This window comes from Phyllostomus discolor, chromosome 11 (genome assembly GCF_004126475.2).
Source record: "Phyllostomus discolor isolate MPI-MPIP mPhyDis1 chromosome 11, mPhyDis1.pri.v3, whole genome shotgun sequence".
In the NCBI taxonomy this organism is placed as follows: domain Eukaryota; kingdom Metazoa; phylum Chordata; class Mammalia; order Chiroptera; family Phyllostomidae; genus Phyllostomus; species Phyllostomus discolor.
In genome coordinates, this window is record NC_040913.2 from 78,042,654 (window position 1) to 78,068,498 (window position 25,845).

The 25,845-nt window shown below is 40.9% G+C and overlaps 2 protein-coding genes across 4 annotated transcripts in view; one reads left to right on the plus strand and one right to left on the minus strand.

Moving 5' to 3' along the window:
- Positions 1-3,642, plus strand: part of PPP2CB (protein phosphatase 2 catalytic subunit beta) — a 29,691-nt gene extending 26,049 nt beyond the window's left edge. Inside the window, exon 7 of the mRNA XM_028526925.2 lies at positions 1,442-3,642. Within this exon, the coding sequence (XP_028382726.1) occupies positions 1,442-1,514 (73 nt within the window). The 3' untranslated portion in view covers positions 1,515-3,642. The remainder of the gene's footprint in view (positions 1-1,441) is intronic.
- Positions 3,643-8,730: 5,088 nt separating this feature from the next.
- UBXN8 (UBX domain protein 8) lies at positions 8,731-25,271 on the minus strand. Of its 3 annotated transcripts, none has more exons than XM_036011646.1 (8): positions 25,117-25,271; positions 22,498-22,620; positions 20,612-20,685; positions 19,166-19,288; positions 16,432-16,569; positions 14,327-14,368; positions 10,062-10,136; positions 8,731-9,533 (listed from the first exon to the last, which is right to left on the minus strand). In XM_036011646.1, exons 1-8 carry the CDS (start codon positions 25,202-25,204, stop codon positions 9,357-9,359), a joined length of 840 nt encoding a protein of 279 aa, XP_035867539.1. In that variant the 5' UTR covers positions 25,205-25,271; the 3' UTR covers positions 8,731-9,356. The 3 variants fall into 3 exon arrangements, with proteins under 3 accessions (XP_035867539.1, XP_028382453.1, XP_035867540.1); XM_028526652.2 differs by having other exon boundaries at positions 20,612-20,682; positions 25,117-25,265; XM_036011647.1 differs by lacking the exon at positions 22,498-22,620 and having other exon boundaries at positions 20,612-20,682; positions 25,117-25,270.
- Between the last annotated feature and the right edge of the window lie 574 nt (positions 25,272-25,845).

The following is a 25,845-nucleotide window of genomic DNA, read 5'->3' on the forward strand; positions in this document are numbered from 1 at the left end:
TCAAACTCACTGCTGACCTGACTCAGATAAAAGGAATTATAAGGGAGTGTCATGAATAACTGTGGCAGCGCATTAGGTAACCTGAGTGAAATGGGAAAATTCCTAGAAAGACAAACTACCAAAACCAACTCAGTTAGAAATAGAATATCTGAGCCCTGGCTGGCGTAGCTCAGTGGATTGAGCTCGGGCTGCGAACCAAAGCATAGCAGGTTCAATTCCCAGTCAAGGCACATGCCTGGGTTGCAGGCCACAGCCCCCAGCAACTGCACATTGATGTTTCTTTCTCTCTCTCTTTCTCCCTCCCTTCCCTCTCTAAAAATAAATAAATAAAATCTTTTTTTAAAAGGTTAAAAAAATAGAATATCTGAATATACTTGTAGCAAGTAAAGAAATTGAATTCATAATTTTAAAGCTTTCTACAAAAGAAGTCCAGGCCCCACTGGCTTCTGTGGGAAACTGACCATATACTTAAGGGGGAATCAAGCCCTGACAGGTGTGGCTCTGATGGTTGGGCATCGTCCCGCAAAATGAAAGGTCGCCAGTTCAATCTTGGTCAGGGCACACGCCTAGGTTGCAGGCCTGGTCCCTGGTCGGGGTACATGGAAGAGGCAGCTGATCGATGTTTCTCTCACACATCGATGTCTAGCGCTCTTTCTCCCTCTGTTCACCTCTATCTAAAAATAAAATCTTTTAAAAATAAAAAGAATTAATGCCAATCCTTCACAAACATCTCTAAAAACATAAGCAAGGGATTACTTCTCCGCTCATTCTTTGAGGCCTGTGTAGCCCTAATACTAAAATCCATGACATGATAAAGAAGCTACAGCTAAATACTGTCAGTGTGTAGATGCAGATTCCTGCAACCAGATACGAGCAAACGGAGGGCAGCGATGTATAAAAAGGGTGATACACCATGGCCGAGTGGGATTTAACCCAGGAATGCAAGGTTTGTTCAGAACATGAAAATCAGTCAAGGGAATAAACTATATAGTTTATTGGACAAAAACCACATGATTGTCTCAGTAAAGCCTGAAAAAGTGCTGTCAAAATGCAATACCCTTTCATAATAAAAATAATAAACTAGTCAGGGAAGGGAACTTCCTCATCCTGATGAAGGGCGTCTACAAAACACCCACAACTAACATCATTCTTAATAGTAAGAGACCGAATAGTTTGTCCTGAAGTCTCGCAGAACAAGCACGTCTGCTCTTACACCTCCATTTAACTGACGATGATGCTGCAGACCTTTTCTTCCGTGCGCCGAGGTCAACGTTTCATCTGCTTAGATTTCCACCGTAGCTCTGGGAGGTGGTTTCATGGAAGGCACCTGCAGTGACCTGTTCATTTCAGCCATAACGTTGATTTGTTTGCTTACAATTTCAAATCCTTTAACTGTTGGGTGTTTTGTTTTGTTTTGTTTTTTGTTTTTTGCCATTGACAGCCTTCAGTTTGACCCAGCACCTCGTCGTGGAGAGCCTCACGTTACCCGGCGCACCCCAGACTACTTCCTATAAGTTCCTCCCGGGAAAAAACCTGCCTTCGTATGTGGAAGTATGCTGGCTCGCGTGCACACACACACACACACACACACACACAGCAACAGTGATCTATGTGTATCTGTAACACATTGGGAATTGGGCTCTGTCTTGGCATTAAACTGTGTCATGGACCAAAACGTGCCATGCTAATGACGAGCACTTAGCACAATGACGAGCGCTGAGACTGAAACTCGGCGCAGCTCTAGCGGAGTCGGTCTTAACAGTCTGCCTGCTGTATTTGTGGTGACCGCCTTCCTCTGGACCGTTAGAGCGAAAAAGACCCCTTCGTCTCCTTTGGCACTTACTTGGAAATTGTAGTTACGGTGTTTAGCTGGCATGGATTAATAGAGTTGGAATTTTATTTTTAAGGAAAGTTCACAAGCTGACTTTCACCTAATCCATTATCCTTTATTTTATTGAAATGTATCATTAACTGAAGAAAAGATTCTTCTTGGAAGTAGGTAGTCATAACATTTAAAGAGATTTCCCCTCATTTAAGCTACATCACTGTTTTCTGTTGGTCTGAGTATTACTGTGCGTTTGTCTGACAGTGCTTGCGTCCCTCTGGTGTACTGAGCAAATAAACTTTTCATGTTAAACAAAAATAATGATTTACTGTGATATACTTGAAATGAAAGTTTTATTATTTTAAAATTTGATATAAAATCTTGTAATGAACAATGGTGTTGAGGTCTTTTAAATTAATGTTGTTTGTATAAAGCTTATGAGAAAAAATTGAAATAGGACCTGATATCTTCTAGACCATAAAAAAGCCATCTGTAGTCTAAACATTTCATTAGCTAATTTGTGTTATTGTATTCAATGTTTTTAACTATGAATTGTATCTGAAACTGTAGAATATTACATAGCTGGGAAGAATCTTTTATAAAACAAAATATATGATTAATCTCCAAAAGAGAGTTTAGTAGAAATAGTAGTGATCGTACTATACAAATGTAAATGTAAATTCCAAATAGTAGAGGAGAAAATAGGGCATCAGTTTGGGGGTGAAAGACACAAGAGGAAAAACTAGTAAGTGTTTGTATAAGAAAACAAGATGGTAGGAGTTAAGTGTAAATATCTGAAAATTATAAATCAGTGTGAATGGACTGCATTCTCTAATTAAAGGACAAAGGGTCAAATGTGATTTTTTTTTTTGAACTAGCTATATACCCATTATCAGGCACGCACCAACAGCAGAGCGAATTGGGTAGATTGAAAATAAAAAGATAAAATAGATCAAGAAAGTACTGAACAAAGGAAACTTGAAGTAGTTATACTCATATTAAATGGATTTGTGATAAAACTGCAGAGTGGAGGGCCCATGCAAATGACGTTAGACTTTCTTTACCTGTGTGCACACACCGAAATAGCCTCAACATGTTAAAAACAGTAGTCCTTAGAAATGCAGAGACAAATTGAAGTTTCCATTGTTACAATGGCAGGTTTCAACTTCCTTTTCTATTATTAAAGTCAACAAAGGTGTGGAAGATTTGAATAACACATTTTAATAAGCTTGATATAATAAACATGCATAGATCTCTACACCCTAACAGAACACATGTTCTTGTCAAGTTTATAAAAATTGGCAATTATTACACATCAAAAACCTTTTAACAAGTTGATTATGTCACACTAAAATCTGACCACAGTGCAGTTACTTTAGAGGTCAATAACAAAAATATAACTTTGAAAGCCATTTTGAAATTTAAAAAGTTATTCGAGGATCAAAGATGAAATTAAAGGAAACTTAAATTCTATAAAATAGAATTTAGAAAAACTCTGTGAAAAATATATAAAAATGTGTGGACAAAACATAGAATACTCAGATTTTGAAAAATTAATCTCCCTATCTGAAAACTTAACTATTATAAAACTATGGTTTTCGAGACAGTACAATACAGGTGTAAATGGACACACACAGATCAGTGAACGGAATTGAAAGTCCAGAAATAAATGCTTAATATTAGATTGTTTTTCAACAAAGAAACAAGGCAATTCTTTGAGGGAAGGATTTGTCTGTTCAACAAAATAGTGTTAGAACAATTATACATCCGCGAGGAAGAGGGTGACCTTAGATGCTGACCTTAGAAAAACAGCCCCTGAAAATGGATCATAGACTCAAACGTAAGGCCTGATACAAACTTTTACGAGAAAACACAGAACCCCGTTCAGACCTTGGGTTAGGCAAAGATTTCGTAAATAACTACACTGAAAGAATGAAAAAGAATTGATGAATTGAACCTCATAAAAATTCAAACTTTTTGTGCTTCCAAGGATGGAATTAAAAGACAGTACTCTGCAAGAAAGTATTTGCAACTTGCATCTGATAAAGGACTTGTATCTGTATTTTGTAAGAACTCTTACCACTCAGACAGTGCAGTGAGAACACGGGCAGAAGATATGAACAGACACGCCATGGGAGAAGCCACACAGATGGCGGAGAAGTGCAGGAACAGATTACCACCTGCCATCTCGCTGTTGGTTTTCTGTTTGCCCCGTGTATTCTCTTTCTTAATTCTTCTGGATTGATTGAATATTCTTCATTTATCTCCCGAGTGACTTATTAGCTATACCACTGTGGTCTGTTACTTTAGTGGTTACTTTAGGATCTGTGGTACAAATCTTACTGTCTACCTTCAAGTAATACTGCATAAAATTTAGCATAAGAACCTTGTAGTATACTTCCATTTACCCCTTTATCTCTGTGCTATTGTCATATATTTTGCTTTTTTACATGTATTAAAAACCCCATATAACATTATTACTTTTGTTTGAACATTAGATTAATAATTAGATTTAAATTTAAAGGGATTTAAAGACAAACTTTTATGTATTTACTCATGTTAATATATACTATTTCCAGTGCTCTTCATGTCTTTGTATAAATTCATATTTCCTCCTGGTATAATTTTCTTCAGCATTAAAGACTTTACTTGGCTATCTCTTTGTAGTACAAGTCTGCCGGTGATGAATTTCTTCAACTGTTGTGTTTCGTGTTCATTTTTTATAGGTATTTTTACAGCGTATAGAATTCTATCGTTACCCAGAGACTTGGAGCCCAGAGACCTTGAACTCTATCTACTATGATGGGCTGGATGCTGTTACCTTGTGCTTAGGATGGGGCGGGGGTGCTAGGTTTCCCCATGTCCCTTTCCCTTGTCTCTGCATCCCTGTGTCGGAGAGAGGCCTTTCTTCCTGCTCTTAAGCTTCCCCGTCCGTCCGTAGACGGCTATTGCTTCTCACTGGGTGCTAGGCTCATGGCAGGAGCAGGCGAGATGCCCTGTTGTCCCAAGTCACCCTTGGTCTCAGACAGGGCCGGTGTGCTTTGGCCTCGGAGGTGGGGTTCCCATTCCTCCTGCCTGTGACAGATGGACTCTGCCCTGTAGGAAGGGGGGTCTGGGGAGGTGGCTTGCTGAGTCATCCCCAGCAGTAGCACCTGTTGTTACCTGCACCTGCTCCACCCTCAAGAGTAGAGAATATTGTATTTGCTTCTGCCCTTCCCCCAGCAGCACTAAGTACCTGCCTGTGTCCTAGGAGAGGTGGATAGATTTTGCTGTTGCTGCTTTTCCAGAAACAGGTCTCTGCCAGTGTCCTTGTGGCCATAGCATTGGTTGACTGATCCCAAGAAGCTAGTGGAGCTTTGAGTGGGTCCCTCTGCAGCCACCAGTCACCTCCCTGTCTGCACCCAGGTGGCTTTCTCTGGTCGTTTGCATACCTCTCTCCCCGTGAACACTGGTGAAGGCCAGGGAAGAAGAGCTTTCAGGTGAGTGGGAAGTCCCTTTGTACCTGAGTCCCCCAGCCAGGACTGGCTTCATGACTTGTGGCCTGTGCAGTCACACACAGCCCCACCCTTAGCAGGGCCTCAAGCTGGCTTCAACGCTGTGGTGTCACTGTCTGGAGCTCTTCGATTTTGAGCAGGGAGTCCCTGTGTTTGCATTTTGCACTGAGACCCATACACTGAATAACCAGTCCCATTCCAAAGTGATGCAGTGACCCACACTTGGCCTTGAAACATGTTCAAGGCTTCGCTGAATTTTCCTGACTGGCTTGTGCAGCAGCCACCGTTCTCCCTAGCCCTGCCTGAGGGAAAACTGCCCTGCGTGTTCCGGGCGGGTGGTCCTCTCTAGTCCTGTTTCCCCGACTGCTTTGCAGCCTCCACCAGCTGAGGGCTCAGAAAGACTATGATTTTGTGTATCATCCAGCTGCTCCTTGTTAGGGTTTAAGAAACGTTCTTTGCCACTTTCTATATCCCAAGGAAAAGTCCAAAACTGCTGTATGTTTAAAACTTCTTATTTTTAGGCTCTCAATTTCAGCCAGCAGAGCAATTAACTAATTAAGGCTAGTCCACCCCCGCCCCTCACCTTTAAAGGGGAATGTCCTATTTCTTTCACAGCTTTTTAAGGAAAAGATGGCTTTTTATTTTCTCCTCTCCCCAAAACAAAATACCCTTAGTCACTGTCATTAGAACAATCTAGAATGACAGGTGTCGTGAACAGGCAGCTACTGTACTATTAAATCGAAAGAGTTATCTCCCACGTCAGTCTGTTACAGTGAGGAAGTTGAAGAAGCGTGACCAGAGATGAAGAGTAATGAAATTAAGGGAAATTCTCTAAGGATGTGTGGCTCATGTACTAGAGGTATATAGGTTACTGAGTGCACTCCTGAGCATTTGGGCAGCTTTTTTTTAAATACCCAGAATATTCCTTAGTATGCCAAAGATGTTGGCCTTTAACATTTTTCACTTCTACTCTTTCACTAAAGTGGTTTATTAAAAACAATAATAAATGCACCAAGTTGAAACAGGATTCTAGTTTTCTCTGGGGCTTTTTTTTTTTTTTTTTTTTAAAGCTAAAGCTATTTTAAATCACAGCCTTATTTTATCATTTGACAATTTTACAGGTCTGCTCCTTTTTTACCTTAAGCCTGATGATTTTAGGGTTATCTTTAAACACTTTATCATGGAAAAGGATGCAAAAATAGGGTATAAAGTACCCCAGTGTACCTTTCACTTAGTTTTAGTATTTGTTAATCTATATCTCCACCTGCTGTTCTCCCTCCAATTATTTTGAAGTATATTTAGACCATAATTCATATATTCTCATATGTGTCTTCAGGGAGAGAGATATACTCTTTCCCCACCTTTCTTCCCCTCCTTCCCTCTCTTTCTCCTAACCACAGTGCCATCATCACACCTAGAAAAAATGATTCCTTATGTTTCTTATTTCTCCAGCTTATTGCAAGAGGACTGCATTAACAGAATAGTAGTTTTAACCAAGAATCTAAAGATTTAAGGCATCTGTAGTTCCTTTCCCTAAACTCATCAGAAGAATTAGCTTTTGCAGCCAACGAAACAATTAATCACCTCCATTTTCTGCCTTCTAGTTGTACATGCAACCGATAATGCTTGTTCTGCATTAAAGGAATATGTACTGGCACAGAAATGGCCCTGATGATTTTAGGGTTGGAGATGGGGAGGGGGGAAGAACCTTTATTCCACAAATTTTAGGAACTATTTGTTAATTATTGAAATCTTGGCTTTTTAAAAGAAATTTTTTTTAGTGGTAATTATTTCCTGTAGTCAGTAGCCTTGGAAATGGGTGTGGATGAACAGCTGAACATAGAGCCTGTGGAAGTCTGTGATCAGAACAGGTAAATATGAAAATATTTCTCTTGTATTTGCATTTGCGTCTGTTCCAAAGACTAATGGAGCTTACTGAGCCTTCGAAAGGAATCCTAGGAGATATTAACAGCTAGAGAAACCAAAGGACTTACCCAGAAAAGTAAGTCATTCCTAAGGACATCTTCACATTGTTGGGAAAAAAATGCCCTGAATAGTTCTTATACTAGTTATTGCCACATAAGAGATTTCCTCAAACATTTTAGCTTAAAGCAACATTTATTGCCTCCCACAGTTCCCATGGGTGAGGAAGCCAGGAGCAGCTTAGCTGGTGGTTCTGCCTGAAGGTCCCTCATTCAGCTATAGGCAAGCTGTCAGCCAGGCCTGTGACCCCTGGCTGTGATTGGTGCTGGAGGATAATTCCTAGCTTGCGATAGGCAAGAGGTTTCAGTTCCTTGGCACATGGTCCTCTCTACTGGGCTGCTACCACACAGTCTCCTTCAGAGTCGCTGATGGGACAGAGAGGAGCAATAGAAGTGGCAGTCCTTTATAATCTAATCTAAGGAGAGACATACCACAACTGCAGGTTCTTGAATAGTGTTTCATAACAATGTTGATGAAGAAAAAAGTTGATGCCCAGCCAGGGCCACTGTTGGTGCATTTATCTCTCAGACCATCAGGGTCAAGAATCTGGGAGCATCATGGCCAGGTGTTTCTGGCCAGGGCTCTCATGAGGTTATAATCAGGCTGTTGCCAGAGCTGCAGCCTTTGGACTTCACTGGGGCCGAGACCCAGCCCCAAGCCGCCTCGTGTTGCAGTTTAGTTCCTGGCACACAGCTGCCCCGACCCCTGCCATGTTGGGTGAGGGAGTGACCTGAGAGCACCAAGACAGAAGTTACAGCAGTCCTCTTCAGTCCAATCTCAGAAGTGACACACACACCACTTAGGTGAATTTTATTGGACCCACAGACCAGTCCCAGTATCATGTGGGAGGGGACTACACTAAGGTGTAACCACAGGGAGGCACAGGTCACTGGAGCCACCTCAGGGGCTGCTCTCTCATATCCTAAGCAGACAATTACTTGGTAGCTTTCACACTAATCAGTTTTTCCAAAGGATCTAAAGTGTGGGGTCTTTGTTTTTTTTAACCTGTGGCACATAAGCTTGGAACAGTCTGGCAGAACATACAGGAAACAATCATCTTAGCCATGTTTGTGCCTGGATATTGAGGTTATGGGTGATTTGCTTTTGTGCTTTGTGGTTTTGAAATACTTCCATAATTAGAAAATTTTTTTTACATGGGATATTCCAGAAATGAAATTAAAAATTTAGACAACTTATTACTCATTTTCAAACATGTATTAAGCATCTACACTAGATACCTCTGGAGGGTAAAGAAAGGATACAGTCCTTGCTTTTAAGGAATTTTGTGTGTGGGAGGACAAACAGCTAGAATGCAGTGTCATTTTACAGAAAAGGCCTACAGGAGCATTAAAGGGCCACACACTTAGGAGTCGGGCTAACTGAGTCTTGAGACAGAGCATGGGGAAAGAAAAAAGGAGTGACTAGAACAAATTAACAGCCTTTTAATACTGTATTGTAGGGCAAAATTACATAAATCTCAGGCATAAGTACAGATTAATCCATGCCTATCAAAAGAATTTTAAAGCTGTAAAGGGCTTTGAATATTCTTTTAAAGTTTTTCACTTCTAGAAATACAGGAGAATGAACATTCCAACTTACAAGGCCATGAAGAGTTTCGCTGAATTGTAAAATATTTACAGTGTGATTAAGATGAATTGATGAGGCAGAAACTAAAGTCATAAGGCTTTGTTTTTCTGATTTTTACTTACTGATGTTTTTAAAAGATGAAAGGTCGGGGGGGGAGAGAAAAATCAATTTGTTCTAAGTATTTATGCACTCATTAGTTGATTCCTCTATGTGCCCGGACTGGGGATCCAGCCCACAACCTTGGTGTATCGAGATGATGCTCTGACCAACAGCTTACCCAAACAGGGTTCATTCAGTACATTATAAAATGATATTCCAAAAATTATGTGCAGAGAGCAGTCCTTTTCTAATCCTTTATGTCCATATATTCCCATGGACATCAACATAAGTGTTACTGGCGTGATTTTAATGTGAATCCTTAAGGTTGTGATGTAAGTGATTTTACGTAGGACAGGTAGGTCTCATTTCTAGTTGCTTGGCTCTTTTTCTTCCACATTGAGTACGGTATCCACAGTTATTCCTATGTCCTGCAGTGTCCTGCAGTGAGGGCCTCCCTCCACTTCCAGAGGCCTTCTGGGAAAGGAAGTGGAAAGGCTGTACAGGGAGCTGTGGTACCCGATCTTCAGCATCCAGTCAAACAGAGCCTAAAGGGTAAGAAACACAGCTGTAAGGCCCAGGGACTACTGGCACCCACCGTCGGCAGAGGCATGTAACGATCAGCAAAGCCCCAGCCGCAGGAAAGGGAAAGATCATTCAGTAAAATGATTAAGAACAAAAGGTTAACATTTTGGGTAAAAATGATTTAGATCATAATCTAAGCCACATCAGAATCATGCAGGAACTGATGGGTAATGGGACAAAGTTAATACCAGCTGCTTTGAAAGCATCTTACCCACCAAGCTGTGAAAATGTAATGATAACAAAAATAAATGAATAAAAATAAATAGGAAAAACGAGAAAATTTGCAGAAATCACAGTTCAAAAGACCTGGCACGCCTAACAGCCTAAATTTCTGCAACACAGAACGTACAGAAATTCCCTTTACTCTCAACATGGAGCACACGCAAGTGCCGAGAGCCCCAGACAAGGGTGTGAAAACACCTCTACCACTGCGTGGAGATGAACTTGCCAAAGTCAATAAAAAATATCTCTCAAAATATGAATGTCCTCACCTGTGAACTGCAAGACTTCAGAAACCTTCTCCTCAGGACCCTCCCACTCGGACACCGGAGAGCAACAGTAACTGCCTAGGCAACGAAAATGTTCAGATAAGATTTCCAATGCACTGCTCTTTGCAATTCCAGAATTACAACATCTGCCATTACAAAAGCTCACGCGGGGTTTCGTAGGAATTTAGCTCTGAGAGAGTAGAGCAACGTAAATTAGGTCTGGATGAAATCCACTTTAAACACAGAAATAATTCTTCTGAAACTGAAAAACGTCTTCCTGTTGGCTGAGACCAGTGGCAGAGCCTTCAGAGAGGACGCCAGAGGCTCACCAGCTCTGCCTGTGCAGGGGACATCAGGATCACAGGCAGGCTTCCCAAGCGACGCACCGAACCAAGCAGGTCCAGTGCCAGCTCAGTCTCGAGATGAGAAACACGAGGTTGGAAGGAAATGCAGTTGCGCAGCCCGCTCTGTTACTGGAGGCTGTGCCTGTGTCGTGCAGGCCGACAAGAGACCAGCCTCTGAGGCTCTAAAGCTGTCTGAGCCCGCCTGGCCGGGAGTGGCCCCACTTTGTCTGCAGTAGGTCCTGCATTTCCCCATAATCTTCCCTTTGATAAAGCTAAAAGTGTAACAGCTAAAATGGGTTTACAGCTACTAGTATATTAATGGACATTCTAAAAAGAAAGTCTAATGAATTGGTCATTTCTGACGTTCATTATTTACGTGTCAGGAAACCCTTTCTTATGGTCGCATCATCGTAACCCTCTGGGGGTTAATGTGTCACAGCACATAGAAATTCACAGCAGCACCGACCCCCTGCGGGAAAGCAGTGTCAGAGAATGCTTCCATTCTAAGAGGTGGGGTGTTTGCCTCCCATCCACATCACCTGAGCTGTTACTACTTCTACTAAAGAGAAGTTTTATAATAAAACAGATACAAAATAACTGAATCACAGAGTAAAGGCCAATTCTGCCTGTTTTTAGAGGTAAAATTTAACTTTTTCTCACTACTTTTTTCCAAATAGTGATTTTATAGAATTAAAGCCAAATGCTTTATGAGAAACTAGGGTTAAAATACAGTGAACTAATGTTTTCCACTACGATTAAATGAAACTTGAGAGAAACAAACTGTCATCATTTGGAATCCAGCGACTGCTCCGCTATTACAGGTGTCATGAAGCAGGTTGTGCAGCTTCCCTTCCTGTCCCTGATGGTGTGATGGACCCACTTGTGAGTGGGGAGGGGGCCTGGGATGCTTTCCGGAACTGGGAAGTGAATCACTGTCACAGACAGACTGTTAAATGATGTCTAAATCAAAAGTAAGTAGCAGCAATCATTAATATTTGGTCCCAGGTACTCCTGAAAATGAAGTAAGACAGCATATGATATTGAAAATAGTTACTATGGTAATATGGTAACATTCTATGATGATTTACAAAATTCAAATTTTCCTAAATTCTACAGTTACTATCTTTTCAATTCAAAAGTAGAACAGCAACATATGGTAAATATTCTATTGTGAATTCTAGACCATGAGTTATTTCCTCCTCTCATTTTTAAGTCTTAACTATATTATTTTAGAATTCTAGGGATAGTTGTAGGACTAAATATGTAACAGGCACTAGAAAAGTCAAGGTGTTCTGCTTAAGAAAGGATTGCATTATGTTTCACACATAATTACTTCTTATCATAAATCCATGTTAGTCATTAGTTCCCTCATCTATTAGGCTGCTCCTAAATCCAAGAAAGCTTCCACTCTAAAGAGAATTTTCTCACATAGCTGATTATTATAGTCACAGTTGTATGTACAGAAATATACATACAGACAGTGAAAGCTTCGCCTGGTTCTGATTACCTTTAAAATGAATATTAATCCCTTTCCCTAGCATAGAGAGGTATAAAAACGACCCTCCATTCTGTGGGTGACACCAGGCATTTAATGGGCCTAACTTTTATAAGGAAATAGTAACTTTAACTAACTTTAATTAACTAACTTTAATAAGGAAATTATACTAATTTTAATAAGGAAATTATACTAACTTTAATAAGGAAATTATAATTTCCACTATTCCCAAAAGTGAAATTACTTTTTTACATATGTACGTAAAGACAGTTATACAACTTAGAGATTAAAATATACTTGTTGTTTTTAAAGTTTTCTTTTTTTAAAATTGATCTTAGTGAGGGGAAGAGAAATGCTGATTTGTTGTTCCACTTATTCATTCACTGGTTGCTTCTTATATGCACCCTGAGCAGGGATCGAACCCACAGCCATGGCATATCAGGACCATGCTCTAACTAACTGAGCTACTGAGTCAGGGCTAAAATATACTTGGTTTTTTTTTTAAATCAATTTTTTTTATTCTTCACCCAAGCACATGTTTCCATTGGCTCAGAAAGAGAGACAGAGAGAGAGAGAGAGAGAGAGAGAGAGAGAGAGAGAGAAGCATCGATGTGAGAAGAAAACATCGACTGGCTCCTCCCATACGTACCCAACCAGGGTTCAAACCTGCAACCTTCCAGTGTGCAGAACGATGCTCTAACCAAGGCACATGGCCAGGGCTAAAATATACTTTTAACAGGGACAGGCTTTTCAGATGATGCATGTCATGATTATATAATGTGACACACAGTGATTATAATACCAGGGCAACACTGTTCAGTTGACAAAACAGGAAATGGTATTTTTTTCAGAAAGCCCAGAAACAACACGACTACATAATGTACAGACACATTATTGGGTTTCCTGAAATCCTGTGTGACTGCGGCAGCCCCAGGAGGCCCAGGTTCTCCCAGAACACACCTCAGAAACTCTTCCTACCCGAGGCTTCAGCTCCAAGTGAGGAGATGGGATGAGTTATGTAGGCTCATCCCAGCTCTGAAATTCCACTACTCTGACACACACACTCTCACGAGTGCATCACAGAACATCACCTAACAAGTATCGGAAAAGGGTCAAGAAAGTAAATGGGACAACAATAAATACTCTAGGGGAGAGGAGAGCAACATCCACGGCCTCTGTGGCAGAGGAGGCTCAACAACGTTTTTAGGGTCGCAGATCTGAGACTGTGAGGAAAATCACCACTCTTTTACATGCAATCAGAAAAAGGCACAAACCGAAAGAATTCACTGACAACCTTGTCTGTAATCCGTGTACCTTCGGATGACAGCAGACAAACTGCTGTTCTGTGGACTGGCACGTGTTTTAAAGCCAGAGTAAGTTGCATGAAGGGTGTTCCCTGTCAGACCTGAGCTCTGTCTGCATACTCCTGTGCCATGAATTATCGTCATAGACACCACGCCGGAGCTTGACAAGGAGAACGTAGAAGTGTCGGGGGGCTCTACCATGGGCATACATTCATTACGGATAATGGGGAGGAATTAGAAGTTAAAAAAAATTGTGTTTCTCCTGCATTACTACACCCTTTATTATCTCTTTCTGTAAGACTTTCGGATTTTCCTCTGATGTCCAAAGTACTGAATTTACGTGCTGCAGGTGTGTTGACAAGAACAAAGTGCTCCCGGTGGCTTTCATGGCTGTCCCCAAACCGGTTCAGTACTTAACGCAGTCACTGACCCCACGTCAGGCAAACGGTCAGGGCTCTCCTTCACCTAAACGACCGAATGGCTTTCGAGTATGTCTGCCCGTCCTTCGGAGATGTGTCCAGAACTAAGCAGGATGAGGGCAGGAAGGCAGCACAGGTTATAACGAGGCCACCGGGCAGAAAGCGGCTCAGCACAGAGGGGGGTTCACGCTGACCCTGCCTGCCGAACACCAGAGCATCCTTGCGTTCAGTCGTTGGCAAAGTGGCTGCATCCTCATTTTCTTAAGGGCAACACTGCAATTTGAAGTCGTCTGCCTGTGTTGATCCTATCTTATCAATAGTAACTCACTCCTTTGCTGACCTGAAGTTTTGGAAAAACCTATGTGTTCTTTTTTTTGAAATGAATTTACTGGGGTGACATTGGTTAATAAAATTAGGTAGGTTTCAAGTGTGCAATTCTGTTGAAAAGCCCATGTATCCCATCCCTGCCTGATGCAGTGGGGAGGCTCCAAGCTCTGAAAACACACTCAGTAGACACCAGGCTTCCCAAACAGGACTTGAGCCGGGGGTTGGATGTTACACCACATTCAAAACAAGACCTAACTACAGTGCAGTCACATAAACGCTTATGCTGTCCTTCCTCTCAAACCCAAATTTAGATAGAACAGATGTGACGTTAAAGGAAAAATATATATATTTAATTTTCAAAAAAAGAAAATAAGCTTACTTCTTCAGCTGCTTCAGGAGGTTCATCAGGTAAATCTGGAACCTAAAGAATCGTAAGTATTAGTAATAGGATTATAAACATTTTGAAGAAGAAAAAGTAATCCCACCCTGGCTGGTGTGGCTCAGTGGACTCAGTGCCAGCCTGCAAACCAAAGGGTTGCCGGTTTGATTCCCAGTCCGGGCACATGCCTGGGTTGCAGGCCAAGTCCCCAGTGGGGGGAGCTTAAAAAGCAACCACACATTGATGTTTCTCTCCCTCTTTTCCCCTTCTCTCTAAAAATACATAAATGAAATCTTTAAAAAAAAGTAATCTCAACAAGAAGAGTTCCTTTCAATATAAATATTAGATACATCTAACTTAATGAAATCTTTTCATTTCATACACACATGTAAGTAGACGATGAGAATGTGAGCTCAATTAATAAACATTTTTGGGTAAGCAACTATATGCTAACAAAAGATTGTAAAAATAAGATTTTAAATGACAGCTACCAATCTGTATAAATTTAAATAATTTTGTTTTTATGACATTCCAAGATACTATATAAAATGTACTATTTAAGGAAACAGGATACATATTAAGTTCAGTAAGACCCGAAATTGTTTAGGTTCATACATATATACATTTTAAGAGGGCTGCATATTTTTCTTTTTTTTATTTTTTAAGATTTTATTTATTTATTTTTAGAGAGGGAAGGGAGGGAGAAAGAGAGGGAAACATCAATATGCGGTTGCCAGTGGCCATGGCCTGCAACCCAGGCATGTGCCCTAACTGGGAATCGAGCCTGCGATGCTTTGGTTCGCAGCCTGCACTCAATCCACTGAGCTATGTACGCCAGCCAGGGCCAGGGCTGCGTATTTTTCTTCACGGCTTTTACAGGACTGGTTAACAGCCATTCACTTTGGTAGCTTTCATGATTCATTCATTGCTTCCCTGTGTCAATCTATTAAAAACCAGTGTTCAGAACATTTCTCTTACTAAAATATTTGTTACCAACAATTTCACCTCTAGGGACACTTTTTATTTTTTAATATTATAGACTCCATGTTTTATAACATTTTTTTTAAGATTTTACTTATTTTTTCGAGAGGAGAAGAGAGGAAGAAAGAGAGGGAGAGAAACATCAGTGTGTGTTTGCCTCTCCCACGCCCCGCACTGGGGACCTGGCCTGCAACTCAGGCATGTGCCCTGACTGGGAATGGAACTGGCGACCCTTCGGTTCACAGGCCGGCACTCAACCACTGAGCCACACCAGCCAGAGCCATGTTTTATAACATTTTATTTAGCAATCATTAATTGCATTTATTAAATAAACCATCTGTTTTCCCTTGGTATCAAAAGCATGTGTCAGTCCACTAAAATTTACCATCAGTGTGAAATAATCTATGCTGCTAACAAACAGCAAAGACTCTTGAATTTTTAATTAGTCCATATAGTTCATTATCCCTTTTTTGAAATGTTAGAAATAGTTTGAATGACCAGATTCTCACCCTCAGGCTCCATTAAGGGACCAGGAAACCTCAGACTGAGAGGCAGACATTAGAAACCTCTTTCAAGGACTGAGGAGATGACCTACCAGCTTTCTCTAAGAGTCAGTAAAAACAGCCTTCTTATTTCTAACCTTTGCTAGCTTTAAATTTAACTCAAGGATTAAAAATTTGAAACGGAAGAAGGGATAACAAACCTCGGCACTGTGCCCAACTGAACACTCGCTAACGCACTCCCTAGAAGGGCCCGGAGGAAAACGAGACGTGTGAATACTAGCCACTCACTAAGGAGGGCTTACTCTCGTCTCAGCTACCCACAGGAACGTTTCCTTGGTAAAGACTCTATTTTTTATTTCTACGTAATCAAATTACTTCCTCAAAAAGAACTAAGTATTTTCTAAACCTACTATCATTTATCTCCATAGCCTCCTTCTAAGTTTGGTTCAGAACATGAAGAGTGAGCAGGAAAAGTGCTCAGTGAAGGCAATGACTTTGTAAGGCAGGGGGGAGACATGAGCTGGATTAGAAGCCAGTCCTTCACACTGCACCGCCGCCTCCCCAGGACGACATTCCCGCTGCACCGTGATGCCAGGCAGTGAGCAAGCGGGAAGTACCAACCTCCTCCGGCACGGGCTGTTCGCCAGGTGGTGGAACTTCGGTTGAAGGCTTAGGCAGGTTCCGTCTCCTCGCTGCTTCTCTGTTTGCTGTTTCAAAAGCTGTCTGCCTCTCATTTTCAAGCACCAAATCTTCATCACCCTGGTCAAGAACAACACAGTTTCAAGAGAGATGCTTTCTATCAACTTTATTCACAATAGTTATTTCTTTTATCCTGATGGCATTTCAGTAAAAAATATAATGTAAAGCAATTATAAGACCCTACAAATGAAAGCATTACCTCCTTAGAAAGTAAAACATGGAGCTTAACATCTTGTAGACACTACCCTTACCCCGCTCTGGGGTTCTCTGATAGATAGATACAAGGCTGAGAGAGACCTTTCCATTTTAGTCGACCCCAAGTTTTTCAGAAAGATGGAAGAAAGAAGACAACCTGGATAGCATCCTTTCCTCTTTTCAGAAAAGGAAGTAAGGCAGTGCAAGGAATTATGCCTTAAAAGCTGTGAAAACAGAACATATATGTAAAAACAGGTCCCAGTATATGACCAGGCAACACTTCCATAGCTGAATGCAGCCATAGTACCTTGTTACATATAATCATATCCTAGTTCTCAGAATCAGACTTGGAGCTTGCATTTGAATTAACAACTTTAGAAGGCAAAGGATTTTATTCCAGAAACTATAAAGATTTTTATTAATATTAAAACTTCTTCCTTAGCAAGATACTTAAGTGCCAAATTCTCAAATATATACTTATTAGTTCATGAATGTCTTTCTTCCATATCTACTGACCTTGTAAAAGTTCTCCTTATCAGACTACCATGGACACCATTTTGGTGGGTAGTTTTCCCTAACACAGGTTGGTGGAAGGAGCACGGGGAGTGGAAGTCAAAAGGTGGTGATGCTGAACGATGAAGTTACCAGACTCAGACTGCATCACTGCAAATTACAGGGCTGGGTCAGCTCATAGGTACACCTGATTTCAGCTCTAACACTCCAGTTTCCATGTTCTTTGACAGTCCGAGGAGCCTTACATTGCAACAGCACCAAAGGTGTACCCTGTACAACTTTTTGTTGTCCCTAGTATATAGGTTAAAAACAGTCACAGTGTGAATCAGTCATTTTGCCCCTTGCGTTCAGACTGTGTCTTCATGGTACTACTGGTATTGGGTTGGCCAAAAAGTCCATTATATTTTTTCTGTATGGCGGCTCTAGTAATGCTTAGTTGTCTTTAATGTCATTGGAAACAATTTTGTTAGACTGTATTTTGACAGCTGTTGTATCAGCATGTGTTTAAAAAGAACACATCAAAATTGGTGAATTTTTGTTCAGCCATTTTAATGTTGAAGATGGAAGAAAATATGCAACATTTTCAGCGTATTATGCTTTATTACTTCAATGCAACTGAAATGCAAAGAAAGATTTGTGCAGTGTATGGAGAAGGTGCTATGACTGTGATGGAAACTGTCAAAAGTGGTTTATGAAGTTTCTTGGTACTACTGACATTTTGGCCAAATAACTCTTTGCTGTGGGGCTGTCTTATGCACTGGAAGATGTTTAGCAGCACCCCTGGCCTCCACCCTCTAGAAGCCAATAGCAGGAGATAGCCAACCTACCCAAATACCCAAATCAATAAAGTCATTGGTAAAAATGAAAAATGTGTCTTTTCTTTTACAGAGAAAACATAACAGACTTTTTGGCCAACCCAATACCAGTAGTACCATGAAGATGCAGCCTGAACGCAAGGGGCAAAGTGACTAATTCACACTGTGACTGTTTCAGAAAGAGACGCGGCAGGCTAAAATCAGGCTACCACCACAACACTGAACTTCTGAAGACAACTCCAATTGAGAAGTGAAGTCACTACGTAGAGCAGATGCATTTTTTATTGCCCATCTTTCACATTCATTTTATTACCCCCTTGATTGTTTTATGACGTATTTACCATTATGAAATGAATAAAAACATTCTGCTTCACTGGAAGAACCCTGTTCACCTTTACTGAATCATTTTCGTTACCAGCTGGTGAAAAGTGCAGTATAAACAGGAAGCAAGTAAGTCTTTGGGACAGAAATAATCTTACATCTAAAATCTATGACCAGTTATTCTAAAACTTCATTCCTTTATGAATATCCTTTTCCCTCTTAAGAAAACAAAACTGTAAACTTCCATTAGCAAATGACAGAATTTGTACTCAAGGCCAAAGGAAAAGTCGAAACAGCCAATGGAAATAAATACAATGTGAGCTTGTAATATCTTGGGGATCTTTCTTGGGGAAAAATCTGAATTCCCTCATATAAAACAGTGTTACAGTCAACAGTTTTCTTTACAATTACCTCGTGTTAGAACTTTTCAAGGCTCTTAAGTTTTATGCTCCTAGGCACTTAATCACTGGACACACAAATAATGCTGAGTAAAAAATGATATACAATCATTAATAAAGATTCCTAAAAAACCTGTATTAACAGTTTAACATCATGTGCAATTTTTAAAAAATCTATATTCAGGCCCTGGCTGGCATAGCTCAGTGGATTGAGTGCGGGCTGCAAACCAAAGTGTCGCAGGTTCGATTCCCAGTCAGGGTACATGCCTGGGTTGCAGGCCATGACCCCCAGCAACTGCACATTGATGTTTCTCTCTCTCTCTCTTTCTCCCTTCATTCCCTCTCTAAAAATAAATAAATTAAAATCTTAAAAAAAAATCAATATTCAAAACATAAAATGGAATGTTTTCTAACCCCAAGTTTATGACCATTGCTTAACTTCCAGGTTTCCCCCGTCATTCGATAAAAGCGCTCTTCCAGTTTTTTCAATCTCATTTCCTGGTGAGGTTTTAGAACATTCTCTATGTATCTGCTGACCTGTCAAAAAAATAAATAAATAAATTAGGTGTTGTTACTAGCCATTAACATTCCTAAGATTTTACATTGTCCAGAAAGTTACCATCAAGAATCAGGTAAGAAATCGTCTTTTCACACTTAACTCAGTTTTGCCAAAAAAGCAGCACCCCCCACTTCTGCATCAGTCCCTCCTAGAAATCTGCATGTGGATAATGCAAATAAAAACAAATATTCTACACTTATGCTCGTTTGGCCACATGCCTCCATATCCTTGCATGTGTTCTCCGTGCCACAAAAACTCACTGAGCCCCAGCCTTCAAAAGCTGGAAACAACCTAAATGTCTATCAGCAAATGAATGATCAAATTTTGATAGTTCCTGTGCAACTGAACATTAGCCATAAAAAGGAATGAAGTACTGATACATGCAGTATGGATGAGCCCCAGAAAATACTACGTTAAGTGTAAGAAGTCAGACACAAAAGGGCATGTAATATGATTCCATTTATGTGAAGTGTCCAGACTAAATAAATCCATACAAACTGAAAGCAGATTGGTGGTTGCCAAAGGGTGGAGGGAGAGAATGAGAAAGCAACTGTTCAATGGGCATAGGGTTATATTATTTATGTTTTTTACACTCGGGCCACAAGTGCACAGGGAATGGGTTCCAGCAGCACAGCCTCCTTCCCCCTGGTTCTCGCAAAGTGCCCTTCTCTGGGTGGAGCAGGCTGGTGCTTCGGTGGAACCTGGGTACCTTTCTCTTTGGCTTCCTCCTTTTTCTGATCATTTTCCTTCACACATTTCAGGAAGCTATTTCGGCTCCTAGAGTGGTTAATGTGCTCAGTATGTGCATTAATTCTCTCGGCTAGAATGTTGCCCAACAGTGCCCGCCGCACGCTGGGAGACACTGTAGACTCTTCCAGTTTGCCTTGGAAACGTTTGTGGGGCCCCTTGAGGTGCCCATTCCCTTGATGTCTACAATATCACCTTGCCTGTAGATTCACATGTATTCTGCCAAAGGAACAATTCCATGTTTTCTAAAAGGCCTTGAGAACATACAGCAGGTGCCTATATGTTCTGGCCAAAATGTGGGGTTTTCTGTTGAGGTGAAGAAAATGTTTTGGAACTAGATAGAAGTAGTAATTGCAGAACATTGGGAATGCTCTAAATGCCGCTGATTGTGCACTTTAAAACATTAATAGTTAATTGTTTGTCATGTGAAGTTAACCGCCATAATTTTTTTTAAAAAATCTGAACACAAACAGAGAGCAGTAGACCCTAAGTTGTAAATGCTCCAGACATTTCTGTGTTCTTTCTAGACACATTCACTAGAAACTACGCTTTACCTTTTCACCCTGGGCCTCTTGCTGTTTTTTTCTCGCAAGCTTTTGCCTTTTCTCATTCTCCTCTTCTTCTTCTAAGACATCAAAACATAAAAGTGTTTTTAATTCCCAATTCTCAGTAAGTTGAATGCTATTTTCTCTGAAAACAAACTGTGGATCTTAACATTTTTTTCAGAAACGACCCTTCAAAAAACAGGTATTTTTTAAATAATGAAAATGGATACATAAGACAGTTAGACAGAAACTAAGAAATCTGCAAGTAAAATCAGTAAGAAATGGTCTGTTCTGAAACAAGAACTATAACACATTAGTATTACATGTTACAACTCGGGTGAGGAGGCTTCAAGGATGCTTATGATGAGCTCATGACAGCAGGAGAGACAGACAGCGGGTGGGCAGGCTGATTCTTACTTATTTGATGGAAGAAAATCTGACTGTAACTGGCCCCATACACAACCTTAATTACTAATTCGTTTTAGCCTTCAGTGATGATTATGTCTCAACACTGTCAACAAAAAATGTATCAAAATGACTTCCACTCGCAGCAACAAAAAGGTACAAGTTAAGGCAAGAAGCTGTCAGGTGCATGTCCCCCTTATCTATAAAACACAGAATACTTGACCTGATAGTTTAACGTCAGCAGCAAATATCCTCCTGATACCAAAGTATGTTTAGAACATTTACTACAAAATGTGTTTCTTAGAGAAGTTACGATCAGTTATTTTAATTCTCCAATAGAGTAATTTGAAATATAAGTGATCAAAAAAAATTGTCAAAAGGAGAAAAGAATTTCCAAAATCTACACTTGGGAGATAAAAGCATCTACATTGTCTTCTACATTTGGGTTGAATACTGTAAACTTTCAGAATTAGGATTCTGATTTCACTCATAGGTAATCTGAAAGGGCTATAAATTAAACACTAATCATTTTCCTTTTATATTTATTTACATTTAAATAAAACAAAATACAAAGCCCCAAACTCACTACTGGCAAACTTTCTAATAGGCTACAAGAATGTAGGCTTTAGGCTTCATCTGTTCCGAAGTGAACTACAATACTGTTTGTAAAGGCTTCTCATCCTGCCCTGGAACGACTCTGGAACGCACAAGGGCGCGCCTTGGGCAGGAGGGACTTGCTGGTGGCACGTGCGTGTCCCACACTGCCGGGGTGCCAGACCCGGCTCACCTTTGACAAGCTCTGGGATGCCTTGTGCAGGTGGCTGACTTGGCCGATTTTGTGAAAATTGTTCAGTTTAAACTAGCATTCAGAGTGGCAGCGGCAGAATCTTGTACAAGTACTGGCACCATGATAGAAAAACTGAGCACACATGTAGAATTGTGTCAAAGTCTGCAAAAATTACTAGCTGATAAAAGGCTTCTAATACAGTTTTCACTTGTCAAAAAAACAAAACTAAGCTAAAAACAAGCATGGTTTCCTAAAAATAAGAGCACCTAATACACACACACACACACACACATATGAAAGATAAGTGTGCAAATAAAAACATGCCAGAATAGAATGAAAAATAATTTAAGGTGAAAAGCATTTAGAGATTAGTGGCAGATATTAACATTTGTAGGATACTTTGTAAGCTATAACTTTCAAATAGCAGTTAAGCTGCACAAAAACACAATTTAAAATGAGAATTTGCAACATGCCAACTTACAAATTATGTATTTCTTTATAGTTATATAAGGAAAAGATATGATTTCTCATAAAAATGTTGGGATTCATGGCCCATTAACAATCATGACTAAAGTTGTAATACCTTGAGATTATACTGCACAAGATAAGGGTAAAATGGTTCCTACCGTGCAAAGTTCCAGTATAAGTCAAGGAAACAGGTTTCAGTAGAAGAGGGTAAAGGGTAGGTAAACAATAATCTTACCTTTCAGATAAACTTGGGAAGATTTAAACGAGTTCAGCCATGAGGTAGTCACAGAAATAATTAACGTAAGAAGAGCAAGCAGCAAGAAAATCCGGCCACACAGCAAAATTATATCTTTAATTCCTTATAAAGGTAAAAAAAAAATTAAATTAAAAACACTTTTCTTGATACTCATAATAACACATTAGAAGATTATTTGTACTAGAAAAATATAGTAAGTTAAGTTATGCAGCTATCTTAGGATTTTTCATACAGTCTCCTTTAGGTACCAAAATTCATCATGGTTGTCAATACCAGAACAAGTTTCTAGAAAACACTTCTAGAATATCTTTTAATTCAAGTGACTGTCTACATTATAAATATTATGTCTATCACTAATACATAAATTCTGGTTTCCCTTCTGCGCAGAAGAGATAAAATTATCCACATATTTAGGAATTAAATGCTGGTGACCACATCATCTTTTCAAATTCTAGTTCTATTTAAAAAGTCATTCTCACCCTGGCTGGTGTTGGCTCAGTGGATTGAGCGCCAGCCTGTGAACCAAAGGGTCACCAGTTCAATTCCCAGTCAGGGCATGCAAGAGGCAACTACACTCTAATGTTTCTCTCCCTCTCTCTCCCTTCCATCCCCTCTAAAAATAAATAAAATCTTTAAAAAAAAGGTCATTCCCACCAAAACACCAATTTCTTACTTTTCACAGTTAAATTATGGAACTATGTACTTTACTTCTCAATTCAGTCTTTTGTAAAGAAAATCACTATATACATGTTTGCCTAGGGAAAAAACTCAGTATTTGGTTCTACATTATTGTAAGAACCAAGATAAAACTTAAATCAATAAAATGTAACAAATGCCTACTTTTTGTAATATAATTTGCTAAATGGTGAAGGAAGGAAGATGAAGTTGGGCTAAAAATGGTTTCTACCCCCCAGGAATTTTTAATTTTTTTAAGTCTCAAATATTACCAGGCAGAGGTATAGAGGAACCATTTTACCAATGGAATGGGGCTGGTAGGTAGTGAATTAACTAAAAATTAAAGAAGCAATTACATATACAAACAGATATATGTTTATATTTATTTACATATATTTTGCATCATGGCCCTGCTGACTTTCACCAGCATTAACCATCGATTCTGGTGTTGTTTGATTCCATGTGGGCAGAGTAGAGATGGATGCTCTAAAGGGAAAGGAGCAAAGTGAGTTCTGTAATAGGTAAATGTGATGAATTTAACATTTCTGTATGTCATTTTGATAAGTCTTGTTAGATTACAACACATTTGAATTGAATCAGGCTTCTAGGGAGACTCTGTAAAGTTTTTTAAAGCATTTTCTTTTTTATTTTAGTATGTATGTTTAAATGTTAATTAATAATTAATTAATTAGGGTAAGGGAGGGACCAACTGGGGACCTGGCCCCCAACCCAGGCCACGTGCCCCGACTGGGATTCGAACCCACGAGCTTTCAGAGCTTTCAGTTCACAGGCCGGCACTCAATCCCCCAGAGCCATACCAGTAAGGACTAAAACATTTTTTTTAAACTCTAAAACAAAAAGCACTGTAATTTATTTCAAGCAACATTTCTGGGTACCTGACTTCTTAGGGGTGGCTGAGGGAGGGTGGAGAGGCAGGAAATAGTAAAACTGAGTTTCATCACGGTCTCTAACTTCAGAATTAAGTTTAATGAGGGAGAACTGAACTGGTTCTCCACAGGGCCACCGTTTTTCTTTCATTGTTCTCCTTATTTTTGGCACTACCAACTACTCGGCGTTATTCTAACCACACGTAGGAGTCATCTTGAGTCCCTCATTTTCCACACCCTAAACGATCCATCAACAAGTCCTGTGGTTGTACTTTGTAAATATCCCAAGTCTGTGCACATCACGTCGGTTACCATCCTTGTCCGGGCCACCATCACTACTTGCATACTTTAAAAACCTCACCTGCTCCACTGCCTCCCCTATTGCTTCCTTCCTAAACATTCTCCACACTGAATCCAGGGACCTTCTTAAACCTTAAGCCACCTAACCTCGCTACATCTCAATATCCTCAACTGTAAATGGGGATGATTGTAACAGTAACCGCCGCCTACCGACGTAATGCAGATAATGAATAAAAAGCATTTAGTCGTAGGCTTATAATAGACGCTCAACCAATGTTATCTGCAGCCACCCTCCGCCGTACTCTTCCCGACCCAGCTATTCCGGTCTTCGTCCTTTTCCTCCAAGACGTCACAATTGCTTTTGTCTGGAGTGTTCTTGCCTCGGCCTTACTGAAATGTGTTTATAGAACCCACAGAAGGCCTACATCCCACCTCCCTGTTTATTTCCTTTTGAGCTTATCGACACAACTTGAAAGCGGTGTCTCTGTTTGTCCCTGGGCTTTGTGCGTCTCTCTCCTTATACGTAAAACTTCAGATCTGCAGGGACACCTTTCCGCCGAGTGGGGTCCGCCTCCCCAAGGCAACCGGGGACTCGCTCCCGCGGGGACCGGGCGCCGCCGGAAGACGGGCGCAGGCGCGATGCAGCCTGGGAGTCGTAGTCAATGTCTGTACTTGTGCACCCCGTTCAAGGGAGTTACCGGGGTGTGAGCGCCGAGAAGAAAAAGTCAGCACCTACCTAGGTCCGGGATCCCCCGCCGGAGTTCCAGGCACACGAGGGGGAGCGCAGTGAGGAGGAAAACGCCAACGACCCCGCGAGACGCCATGGCGGAGGAAGGCCCTCCCTTTCCGGCTCCGCCTCCCCGGGGACGGTGCGCTGGCGCCGTTCCCTAAGGCGGGAATTTGGGAGAGCTGAAGCGCAGAGGGGGCTCGGTTCTCAGGCTTGTTTTTGAACCCATCGGCAGAAGAATTACGAGTCAGCTCCCCGCATCACGCGGTGTCCGGGGGAGACCGCTAGGCCTGCCCGCCTAGCCAAGTCTTGTGAAAGCAAAGCTGGAGCTCCAGCGTGGCGGGACCCTGGAGAGGAGGCCGGCAGCCGCTGCCGTTCGGCCACAGGACGCGGGAGGCTGAGAGCGAGCTCTCGAGAGTAGAATTAAGTGGAAGAGAAAGTGTACGCGCAGTTGACGCTGCGGGCAGAGAGCCTGACCCCTTGTTCTTGTGTCGGGTGATTGTGGACTTTTGGGTCGAGCTACTAAGCACCACTGTCTCTGGAAGCACTTGCCTTATCTCTCTAAAGGTTCCTGGCCCATCCACAGTCTTTGGTGTCTGCAGAAAGATGATTCAACGTGGGGGCTGGCACCTAATTCCAGATCCTAGAGACCTGCTACCCCTTGTTTTGGCTGCTTGTCAGTTTTCCAACAGGAGTTAATGGTTAATGACTTGGCCTCACAGTTATGTGGTGGCAGAC